This window comes from Bradysia coprophila (assembly GCF_014529535.1).
Source record: "Bradysia coprophila strain Holo2 chromosome X unlocalized genomic scaffold, BU_Bcop_v1 contig_117, whole genome shotgun sequence".
In the NCBI taxonomy this organism is placed as follows: Eukaryota; Metazoa; Arthropoda; class Insecta; order Diptera; family Sciaridae; genus Bradysia; species Bradysia coprophila.
In genome coordinates this window covers 2,914,006-2,926,957 of record NW_023503292.1, presented here as the reverse complement: position 1 = coordinate 2,926,957, position 12,952 = coordinate 2,914,006, and the positions used below count along the sequence as shown (strand labels likewise).

Sequence of the window (12,952 nt, the reverse complement as noted above, 5' to 3'; positions counted from 1 at the left end):
TCTTGGAACACTATATCAACTTGCACACGAACAAGTATGGCGAATCATAATCGAAATGAAATTTCAATTCATCACTATCCTTGCAGACTCGTGGCGGTCTGTGGTTAAGCCACCACAAAAGTTAGTAATACAACGTCAGTACAACAAACTTGTAGGGCGAGAAAAAGACTATTAATATCAGAACCAAATTTCCTTGTGTCATCGTCGTAACAAAATAGTTATCTTTTTATCTTAAAATACAGGGAAATCATATTAACTTGGCAGGCCTTCCACACCTCCTAACATCTCCTAAACATCCTAAATATTGAAAATATTTGCGCATCAGATAGTGCTTCTTCTATCGAACAGCAAGACTTGATTACTGACATTGTTATAAGAGTCGTAACCTTCAGCTCCGAAAATCCTCCTGAGCAAGAAATTCAAGCAATTTGCCAGTGAATTTGATCCAATCTCGATTGCATTTGAGGAGATTTATTTTCGTCAATTTCACGTACCTCATAAAAATGTATGGAAATCGATGAAACATGCCTAATTTTTTACATTATTTCGAAAAGCGCCCGCTGCGCCACTCTACCCTTCGAACAAAAGTTGTTTGTTATGATCTAAGAAAGTGAAACACGAAGAGAAATCAGAGGTGCAAAAATTTTTGATTAAATTTAGTTCAGGCACACCGTGATCTAGAGGTGAGAAAAAAGTTGTTGCGTTGAGACAGCTACTGATCTTCGAAACTCTTTTCGGAGTCTTCCTGACTAAACTCATCAGTACCTTTTATTTGATCAATTTTAAAAACACAGTTCGCTGGTTTCGGAGCTGTTGCTCTGCGAATGTGCAAAACAACGTGCTTCGCGCTTTTTTTTTTTGCTTTTCTTTAATTTACTACGTATATGGAGGTAAATGCTCAAATACGCGAATACTCATTTTTTTCTTGGAAGCTTTTCAAACATATTCTAGATCACGGTGCGGTTGAATGAATTTTAACTGATTATTTCGATGCACTTTTGATATTTTTGGATATTATTAGTCAGCTCGTAGCCCTGAACAAGGTTCCACAAAATTTTTTGATTTTCATCAGTACCGTCGGTGACAGTGGTGCATAGCCCATCCTGTCTACAGAGACAGTGGTGGAAAACTGGTTATGGTTGCAATCGGTAGTGCCTGAAATTGTAATAACAATTGTACAAAAAAAATTTACCATTGCAAAAGAAGGTGGCAGAGACACGTTAAATTTAAAAAAACGTGATTTTCAAACACTCATACAGGCGTGGATACTTGAGGGATGAAGTTAATAAATAGTTCTCTCAGTAAAGCCACATCTCCTCTACCAATGACCAAAAAATTATTTTTGGAGACAGTCTACGCATCCCTCATATTTGGTAAAATTTGCGAGTTTCAGAGGCACCTGAAACCCACTCTTTCAAATTTTTTGTTATTAAAATGGGTAATTCTGAAATGCTGGAAGTCTCAGCTTTCCATCGACACCACACTTACAATGACTCATGTCAACAGTATTAGATTCGATGTTCAGGGATGAAATAATGTTCACAAAGTGTACAAATGGAATCAGGAGCTTTATTGATTAACGTCCGAATTAGGTTAATATTACAAGCGAACTGACTAAAATACAAAATTCAGCGCATACTAAACCGATATTACAGATTACTAGATTATTCCAATTATTCAACAACCAACAAACAGTGCCGACATGTTGCGTGAATAAGTGAAATTTGTCAACAGAAAAACCAAAAAACATCGAAATTTTGCTCTTCATATAGTTATTTAAAATCATGCACAAAATTTCGTCGTAGAAGGACACATTTCACTTATTCACGCAACATGTCGGCAGTGTTGAAATGAGTTGGTTGGTTGGTTTATTATGGAAACTTTGATCTAACATTTTACAATTATTATTAACTAACAAAATTCAAATACCGATAAGCAAAATTGAACAATGTCTTAATTGGAAAATCTTGTGATCAAAAACACCGAGGCCAGTCTTTGTTGGGCCCATTATGTTACATCTCCATTTTATTACATTTTTATATACCTTCTTCAGGTCCGAGTAGCCACTTGCTTCCTGTAATAAAAGAAAGCACGTTAGCCAAGTCTAGCTTTAACTGTTCTTCAGGAGTCAAATAAAAGTCTCCTAGATATTTAGTCCTCAAATTTTTTAGAGCTGGGCAAGTGCATATGAAATGTCTTGCAGTTTCCGGTTCTAGACCACATCCTCTACAAGTTGGATCATTTATGATACCTATCTTGTTGAGGTGATAACCCAGGCTGTTGTGTCCTGTTATGATTCCAATCAGCCCTCGCAACTTCTCTCTACAGAGACTTAAAAGAAATTTGGTGTTATTTGCGTTGCATCCCGCCAAAAATTCTTTTGACTGTCTACAGGTTGTAATCGAATCCCATCTTCCCTGATGGTATCGTTTCGTCCTGTCCTTCACCAAAGATTTGATCAGACCAGCGTACCTACCTACGGCGGGCTCTGTTCCGATAAAATCTGAACTACTACCGTCTCTCGCTAGTTCATCGGCCTTTTCGTTACCCAGTATTCCGGATTGGCCTGGCACCCAAGTCAATGTGACTTCATTGTCTCTTGACAGGGTTTCAAGCATCTCGAAGCACTGGAGAACTATCCTGGACGAGATTTTCACTGAAGACAGTGATCCGATAGAGGATTCACTGTCTGAACAGATCAAAATCCTCTTATTTCTGATGCCATCTCGTATCTCTCGAGCTTTCACAGACAGCAACTACTTCCGACTGAAAAACGGTGGTATGTACGCCCAAAGGTATGGATATTTTATAATCCAGATCCTCTGAGTATACTCCCAAACCCGTTCCCTCATTCGTTTTCGATCCATCTGTGTATACCGTAACATCTGCCACTATCGGCGGTACACCCAGTTCCCAGTCAGACCTCTTTGGCAGACATGTTTCAAAGTTTCTTTTAAAACAGAAACATGCCTGCATATTGTCTTCCGGCATTTCTACTTCGCTGAACTCCTCTTTGAGTCGCGTCAAAATCTTCCCATGACCAAAATTTCGGTCTTGCCCTATCCAATATCCTCCTTTGTACAGCCGGTAAGCTATCAACTCGGCTTCTTGTCTTACGAACAGATCTAGCGGTGGCAGTGACAGTAGAATTTCCATCGTCGCCGTTGGCGTCGAGGTCATTACTCCCGTTATGCTTAGACACGCTAGTCGTTGGACTCTGTCGACCCGTTTTCGCATTGTGTTCAGTTCCAATCGTGTTGCCCACACCATACATCCGTAGATAAGTACAGGCCTAATAATGGCTCTGTACATCCAATACAGAACAGATGGCTTGAGACCCCACTTTTTACCGAACGTAGTGCGACATTGCCAGAAGACCCTTAGTGCTTTTTTGGTTCTTTCTTCAATATGCTCTCTCCAGTCTAGCTTACTGTCGAGAATGACTCCGAGGTATTTAACCTTGTCTGTCAGCTTGAGATGAACCCCAAAAAGCGCCGGCATCCTTAGTGCAACCAATTTCCGCTTTCTCGTGAAGAGAATAAGCCCGGTCTTATCCGGATTAACGGACAGCCCGGTCTCGTTACACCACTCTTCTACGATGCGGAACGCTCTGCCCATTAGCGGGCTCAAAACCTCTTCATAAAACCCCGACACCAGAATAGCTATATCGTCCGCATAGCCTATCGCTAGGTATCCAGATTCGTTTAGCTTCTCCAGCAAGTTGTCCACAGTCATGTTCCAAAGGATTGGCGGTAAAACACCACCCTGCGGACATCCCCTGTCGGCCAACCCGGTCTTGCAAGCACCAAATAAGTCTATTGACAAAATTCGATTGCTTAGCATAGCCATGATCCACTCCTCTCCACTCCGAACTTTATTAAAGCAGCGTTAATGGCGACGAAAGTGACTTTGTTGAAAGCTCCTTCCAAATCCAAAAACGCTGCCAAAGTGCTCTCTCCGAACTCTATCGATCTCTCCACATTGAAAACAACTTGGTGGAGAGCCGAGTCTACCGACTTGCCTGACTGATAGGCATGTTGGTTCTTATGTAACGGCTTTAACTTCAGCGTAACATCCCGTATGTATCTATCACACATTCTTTCCAACGTTTTCAGTATGAAAGATGTGAGGCTTATCGGTCTATACGAAGCTGCCTGATCGTAGGTAATACGGCCAGGTTTCGGTATAAATTTGACCAAAACATCTCTCCACGACTTAGGCACATAGCCCATCTCCAGGACGGCCCGTAAAATCCTCTTCATCGGCCTCTACATCACGCTTGAACCTTTTTGCATCACAATCGGACAAATCTTGTCATTTCCTGGCGACTTATACGGTTTAAACGTACCTATCGCCCACTCAAGTCTCTTACTTGTGACAATTGTTTCTGCCAGGTTCCAATCAGTCACGTTCGGAGTTAGAATCGGTTGCGGTTCAACCGTCTCAGCCGGTTTTATCCCTGGAAAATGCGTCCGCATGAGGACATCCACCACTTCATCATTTGATTTAGTGTACGTACCGTCCTCTTTCTTTAGCATTTCTGGGTAAATCGGATCTTTCGCTAGAGCTTTGCTGAGTTTAGCTGTGGTTTTCAAGTCTTTAACTTCGTCAATGAACTTGAGCCATGACTTCCTCTTCGCAGCTCTTAGCTTCGCCTTAAAATCACTCCTCGCAAGCTTGTAATTTTGCCAATCCAGATCACCTCTCTTATGCCTTGCCTTGTTGAATAGGCGACGTACCTTCTTTCTGAGCTTTTCTAGACTTTTCGACCAGAAAGGACTGTTCTTCAAGTACATCTTCCTCAACGGGCAGGAAAATTCAAAGGCATCTAACAGATGGCTTTCGAGTTCCCTCAGAGTTCCTTCTACTTCATCTTGTGTTCCGAGCCGTGAATCCCTACTCTGTCGGTACCCCCCCGCAAGCCGTTCTAGGAATTTGTCCCAGTCCGTTTTGCTTGGGTCTCTATACATTTTGGGATCCACTCTATCGGACACTAGCTCGAATTCTATCCACCTGTGATCTGAGGCTGTCCAACATGGTGACACGTGCCATCCAGAGATCTGGTCACTTATATCAGAGGAGGTTAATGTGATGTCAATCACTTCTTCTCTGATATTAGTGACAAACGTCGGTGCATTTCCCTTATTCTGAATTATGAGTTCAAAAGTGACTCACCTCTATCATTGATGTCGGTGCTACCCCACACAATGTGATGAGCGTTCGCGTCGCAACCAATGATAAGTGGCATTCTCTCAGCTTTACAGTAATTTATCAGTTTTTTTACATCTGCCGTACAATGTTCTTTTCTCTCCGGATGGTCGTATGGAAGGTATGCTGATGCTACCATTACTGGTCGATTAGCTCCCTTTAACTTCCTTTCCAGACAGACTACTGTCAAATCCCGGTTGCTCAACTCCGGTACTAAAATTGAATTAAATCTCTTGTTAACAAAAATACAAGTCCTTGGATTTCCTTCTCTTTTTCCAGTGAAGACTGTTCCTAAAGAGTTCGGTAAACCCTTCACCATTTTGCCAGGGGCATAAGGTTCTTGAATGAGTGCAATATCAGACTTACCTGTTGTTAGATACTGATGGATAATACCCATCGCTTCTATACAGTGCTGCAAGTTGCTCTGCAACATCCGAATGCAGAGCGGGTTACGTTTTCTGTTTTTTCTATTCTTTTTTGTCGTCTCTTGACGTCTTGTTCTTTACTCTGAAATGAAGCATCTTTGTACCGCAGAAGGCTGTGCACTCGAGTGCATCCATTGGTGCCAAGTGTGCTTCCGGTATTCCAAAAGTAATTAGCTGTCCATTGTCACTTTCCTCGCAATTGAATTTGACCCACTCTGAGGCTCGTAAGGTAGGGTTTAGCCGTTCGATTCTTTTGGTTAGTACCTTAAAATCTTCCAACATACCCGGAACCCATGTCGTCACCTTCAAGAGTTTCGCCTTCTTTTGCCTGAGAGATATTGCTTGTACGACACACAGTTCTAGTCCCGGATAGAACTCTGGTGTCTTCACTGTTTCCGTTAGCCAATCAGCCGCTCGTTTGTCAAGACAATCAACTCGGAAGGCCTTACCCGCCGGAATGGTGAAAGTAAGGATCGGAGGTTTCTCAGACGCTGGCATTACCTCAAGGTAATCGTCCAGGACTTCCCGAGGGACTTCCAACAACCGTCCTTCTATTCTACTCAGAACGGTTTCGCTAAGTCCACCGGTTTGATCGTTGACATCTACGATAGCTAATCTCAGGCTTTCGTCAATTTTGTCCGTACTTAGTTTGTCGCTTTTCTTTCGGTTGTTCGATTGCCATGGTTCGGCACGCATCTTTTTATTCGTTGGTGCTTTACTTTTCAATCGATCGATCATGACTGACGCCGGAACGTAGTCTGCTTTTTTCGTGTGGAACAATTTCCAGTATGGTTCCAAATTTGGTTTCCATTCTCAGAGTGTGAGTGTCCTTGCTTTGACATTTTCGCTTCATCCCGATCGGCCATCTCAGCGTCTTGGATCTGGTTGGTCGAGTTGGCATTCGGAATAAAACCTCCGGTATTTGAATTTCCGTTTCCCTTTTCAGGTACTTGGTTTCCATCCCGGTTGGAATTTTCCGCCACCCCAAGACAACTCGATCCTGCCGCTTTATGACTGGCTTCCTCGGTATTGATACGCAAATTTGTCAAAGAAGGTATCTCGCCTCCGTCTGGATTATCAACCAATTGGACTTTTTTATTCTTTCTCTTCCGTTTCTTTTTGGAATCCTTTTGAGTGATGGTCTGGTTACTGACCGACTTGGACTGATCATCAACAGGAGCAGAATTTTCTCGATTTTCCATTTTGCCAGTTTCGCTGTTTCCAGCGCTAACTGTCTCTGTACTAGTCGATGATCCTATCTTTCCTGGATTCTCAGCCAAGCCTTGGTCAGTCCTCCCATTCTCTTCCTGTACTTTCGATGCCATTCGTTCCATTGCCAAACGGCGTCTTTTCATAACTTGGGCCCCACTGAGCCTCTTTCCTCCTTTCCGTTGACGCTTTTTGCTGGTGGTATTCGTTCCCATAGTTGAAGATGACAAATCCGATGTTCCATTCGCAAAGCTTGTGTCGGTCGATATGTCGGCCGCTTTTCGTTTCGATTGTACTCTTTCAGTCAAAATCGGTTCCATTGCAATATCGTTGCCTTGTTTTCGTTCGCGTCCATCGTTTTCCATTTTATTTGTTCCATTTCTTTGTTCCGTTCCTATCACCATCGCCGAATTCTGGTTGGATTCACTCACTTCTCTGTTTTTGTTTGTTTCGTAACTTTCATCGATTTCTTTCGTTTCCACCATCATCGGCGAAACCTGATCGGTTGGTTTCGCTTCATCGTCATCCTAAAGCAGAGCGTTTTCTTGGGAGGGCGTCATCGTTGTAAAATCATCCGTGACTGCGGCCAAATCGTTTTCCACGTTCGTATCCATTACTTTGCACCCTCAAATTCAAAGATTTCGAAAAATACGGAAATCTATACAAATTTCTAGCTGGCAATGCTGTTCTGACAGTTGAGTGAAACTTCTGTTTGTAACCGGTAAATCACGTGGATATGCTTGAACGTTCGTCGTTGTCGACGTGCAGAGAATGACTTTCGCTGTAATTGTATCACTTATTTGACCTTTAACACTGCTATCCGTACTCTTAAAAACGATGCACTATTAGTCCCGTGTTAAAACTGTTCAACTCTTTCCAAAATAAAACTTGAATTATTGCACTGTTCGGCATACAATCGCAGCCGGTTTTCGTTGTCAAAAAAGTGTCCTTAAACGTGCGTATCGTCTCTCTCGATCTTAACTTTTAAGCAAATTAAAAACACTTTTCCCATTCAGTTTTTCTCAAAATTCCACATAATACCCAAAACACTTCAGTTTAAATTTATGTTTTTCTCGCTTCCGTATATTAAATCGATAAAAAGAACTGTAAAATCGCGTGCTCACTTGGGAGCAAAACTTTGCGTGTCTTTGCGTGTTCTTCTTGACATGAGTCATTGCAAGTGTGGTGTCGATGGACAACTGAAACTTCCAGCATTTCAGAATTGCCCATTTTAATAACAAAAAATTTGAAAAAGTGGGTTTCAGGTGCCTCTGAAACTCGCAAATTTTACCAAATATTAGCGAAAAACTTTGAGCTACTGTCTCTACGTAGACTGTCTCCAAAAATCATTTTTTGGTAATTGGTAAAGAAGATGTTGCTCTACTGCGAGAACTATTTATTAGCTTCATCCCTCAAGTATCCACGCCTGTATGACTGTTTGAAAATCTCGTTTTTTAAACTTTAGCGTGTCTCCGGCTTCCCTTGCACTAATGGTAAATTTTTGTGTACAATTGTTATTATAATTTCAGGCACTACCGATTGCAACCAAAACCAGTTTTGTACCACTCTCTCAGGCATGAGCGCCGACGGAGAAACCTCGGCGGCGGCTAGCCGAAAAAAATTTCTCGGCGGCGGCGAAAAAGTCGGCTTGAGCCGGCTTAAAACGGCTTGGCTGGAGGTTCCTTTTAACTTTTTTTCAAAATAAAAACGTTTAGATAAATTCATAGAAAATGAACTAGTAAGCATGAAAATGAAATTGTACGGAAAGCGAAAATGTAGGTAGATTAGGTTGTTCAAAGTGCAAGTGGAACTGGTCTTGTTACAAGCAAGTCTCTAAGTCTAAGGTTCACTAACACGTCAAGTTTTATTGCCTCAAAACTTGAACTAAATGGAAAATCATGCTCCGGTACACTCATTTAACTCATTAAGAAAATGGTTTTCGATAAGAAATCGAAAGCTCACGAAAATCAAGTAAAAATTGAAAAGAAAAAAAATCGAGAAAATTCGCAAAGATCGATAAAGTTTTCTCAAATTTGTGAATTACCTGATTGTGCGCCTTCGGCTCGTTCCGCAAAGGTCATACTTGCCAAAACAACAAACTTAGTAATATACCATTCTGGAAAATTCATGAAAATTCAAGAAAATTTTCAATGACCCTAAATTTGCTAGTAGCCCGACCTCGATGCAAAATCTTTATCATAAATAGTTCTTGCTGAGTATCATACATAACATATTCGGTATCATTGGAAAGCTTAGACTTCAGGCTAACTTTAACAAGGTATATTGTGCTAAAATATTCCAACCGGCAAGGTATGGAAGTAGCCAAAGTTCACCGAGGGTAGCAAAAAAGTGACTTTTCTGAAAATGTACCAAAAGAGACCACTTTCAAAATTTTTTTATTGTTATTCGAAAGAGCACGTTAACCTTGTCTAGAAACGCTATTAAAGTGCTGGATCGAGAACTTCGTCGAGGAGGCATCACCCCTTGAAGAGGTGGAATTTTTGACTTTCACCTTCTATTGCTCTGCGACCAAATGACCGAGAGCAATAATTTTCACATAGTTGTTCTTAGAATTTGTCTCTCTACCGATTCCAGTTTCAAACACTGGTCCAGCAACTTCCGCGGAGCCAGGCGACGATATTCCTAGTTCTCAGAAACGGCTCAGCGGTTGCGCCTGCAACATGTGCCGTTGGATAGTACACGCCTCCCCTAACTCAGCTATGAAAAGAACCGAGATGGAAGTCGACATGTTTATTTAAACTTCGTTCAGCCCCACCGTGCGGCTAAGTTCGAAGATGGGCTATGTGGGACGAAGGATCTGGAAGCTATCCCAGAAAAACAGGATTTTGCACTGTTGATTATAGCCTCAATCGAAAAAGATTACTTTAATGAAATTTGATTTTGTTGCGTAATGTGTGTAAATCGCAAGAAACAAGTAGGAACAAAAATTTCGTCAGAACATGCCCAGCCTCTAACCGGTAAACATCTATTGTTAACTGCTAACAACTTGATAGTTGACTAACAAATCTGATAGTTGACTAACAACTTGATAGTTGACTAACAAATTTAATGGGTCTGGGGACTACCAAATAAAGATGTTTACTCAATGTCTTACGACCGAAAAATTCCTGCTATCAAAACTATGATTGAAAAGTATAGGACATTTTATGAAAAACATTAAATGTAACCATCATTCTTTGTAGGCAATATAAGATAAGTCATTCTCAACTAATTTCTGAATATTTTTTTTTTAATTCATTACTCCAACAATCAAACAAAATCATGTCCGCACGTTAATAATCGGGCGTGACGCAAGTCCACTACCAAATTTTTTTTTGTATTTTACAACTCACATACTAGTGTACAAAATGTAACGAGAAGGCGTTTTGTCCGTTACTAGGGAATTCATCCTTCAACGAAATGTAATGAGAAAACGTTCGTTCCTAGGGAATTCATCTTTCTACGAAATATTACTTAAAGACGTTCTGTCTATTTTTCAGAAAGAACTTGCCGGAGCGTAGCGGAGGCCTGTGAGGGCAAAGACACACGGCTTAGCAATTTCATTCGAAAATACGATCGATTATCGATCAATCAAGCCGATAAGAAACCCAGTATTTTGTAAAAACTGACTCAACAGGGTTCCTATTTTTACCAAATTCCCCCTTTTACAAAATCTCACTCAGACACAATGTCACCAACTAAACTGAATTGTCCCTTTTACAAAATTTCACAGACTCAGAAATACTCAGCCGTAAACGGTAGAGGTGCCATAGACATGTACCTCTTTTCTACCGGTATTTTATTATTTTTTATCGGTACTCTTAAATTAATTTATCGGTTGTTTATTACCATCCATATTTTATTCACGACTAGTACTGTGTCCCGGCCTTATTTGATCAAAACTGTAAGAGAAGAACATATATCGCGCTTTTTTTTATCAAAGTGAAAGAGTCCTCTCATCGTTTCACATTCGTAAAACTTCGCATCTACTCTGATTAAATTTGACGAAATGGCAATCAAACAGAATAATAGATAGCTCATACGAGTGGGAAGTTTTCACACGAGTCGCATTTTATTTACGATTTATGGTTGATTGAAAATCTTGCTGCAAATTTATAAGAAAAATGAGTACTCAAAGAAGGTTCGAAGGTTTAATTGAAGGACTTTTTTTGTCAAATTGTGTTGTCTATTCAAGCAATCTTACGGTAGCTTATTTTATTATCAAGTTAATATCTTTCTCTTACGTACACAAATGACATCCCGCTATTTTATTGGAATTTTGACTCTTCCTCCTCCTCCTCCTCCTCCTGTGTCACGTCAAAAGAGTGAACATTAACCCAAATTTGTCATGGTAGTCACGTTTTTTTTAGATGCCCCATCCTCCTGAAGGTGTGACGTGACGTTCATTCCGAACAAATAAAATTTTTGTATCTAGGAGGTAAGAGGAAAAGTAGGAAAATATGCAATTCAAAGGCGTTGTTGAAACATAAGAGTGACTAGAATACATTTTACATCAACAACTACTTACAACAATTACTACATCCACGGTGCTGTTGAATGAATTTTAACTGATTAATTTTCTTAATTTTGAAAAAAAAAATCAAAAAGTACTTGAGCTGCTTAGGATCAACAGGAATCTCGGCCGCGGAGCCGGGCGACGATATTCCTAGTTTTCAGAAACGGCTCAGCGCTTGCGCCTGCAACATGTGCCGTTGGATAGTACACGGCTCCCCTAACTCAGCTATGAAAAGAACTGAGATGGAAGTCGACATGTTTATTTAAAGTTCGTTCAGCCCCACCGTGAGCCGCGGTATTTTACTTCCCCATATTAAAAAAAAATCATCCGAATTGGTTAAAAATTACTCAAGTTATCGTGCCCTCAACGATTTTTTGTTACCCACATTTATCGTTTTCCATACCATTTTATACATTTTCAATCAAAGTGAACTTTTTAGTTACCCACATATTTCTGTGTTTTCTGGTGTAATACCCTGACTTTCAGTCAAGGGAATGATGTATGATAATTTTTCAAATAGATCATTAGATCGATGTGTACTCTTTGAAAGATGATTCTGGAGTGACAAAAATCATAGCTTGTAGCTTTTATACATAAATTGATAATTGATATTCAAATATCCAACTATCAAATTTGATAGTCAACTATCAAGTTGATAGTCTACCATCAATTCTAATATCAATATTATATTCGTTGGCGAAAACAAATTCACATGACTTACACACACATCCAAAAAAAATCAAATTTCATCAAAGTAATCGTATTTAATAGAGAAGTTATCAACAGTGTAAAATTAGGTTTTTCTGGGATAACTTCCAGATCCTTCGTCCCACATAGCCCATCTTCGAACTTAACCTCGATAATTTAATTCCACATCAATTTAAAGAAAAAACGGTTACAGACATTTAACGTTTTACATAACATTTCATAAATTTTCAATCAAAGTGTATACATGTATGGTTACAGACATTTTTCGGTATTTTCTGGCGTAAGACCCTGACTTTCAGTCAAGGGAATAATACAATACTAACTTACCCCATCAATTTGGAATTTGGCGAACGTAACAATTTGCTGATCTCGGTCGTCGTAATTGAATACTGTTGTATAATTTTGTGGAGCAACCGAACTAGCATTTAGAATTACTTCTTTGAATAACAATTCATGTCCTAAAATAATATTACGTTAATCATCTCTCATTGAATGTGTAACTATTAAATAAACCATAAAATTGTGATCCAAATGGGTGCGTGCTACAGTTGCATATTCCAAATATAAAAATCACACTCGATATCACGATCAACCAATTCATTTTCGTTTCGTTTTTTTTCTTCGTTGTTTAATATGATCTTATTAATATGATCTTAGTAAAATTAAGAAAAAAAATCGGTGTTGGGAAACACTGTCAAATCTAAGCTACCTAATTCTAGTGATCACTTGCAGTAACTACAAAAACTTTTGCTTTTGTTTACTTTATACACAAAATATATCTTTTGGTTGTTAACAATTCGTTCCTATTACCAACGAAAATGTTCTGCGTGTGTTTTCTTTACCGTATCACTTATAAAATATTTAAAGCAATTTGAAAATTAAATTC

At 39.8% G+C, this 12,952-nt stretch overlaps 1 protein-coding gene across 1 annotated transcript in view; it reads right to left on the bottom strand.

The window, feature by feature from the left end:
• LOC119067055 overlaps positions 1-12,688 on the bottom strand; it is a 39,860-nt gene extending 27,172 nt beyond the window's left edge. The window contains exons 1-2 of the mRNA XM_037169801.1: positions 12,580-12,688; positions 12,394-12,524 (exon numbers count right to left, since the gene is read on the bottom strand). Coding sequence (XP_037025696.1) covers positions 12,394-12,524; positions 12,580-12,667 — 219 coding nt within the window. The 5' untranslated portion in view covers positions 12,668-12,688. The remainder of the gene's footprint in view (positions 1-12,393; positions 12,525-12,579) is intronic.
• Positions 12,689-12,952: the final 264 nt, after the last annotated feature.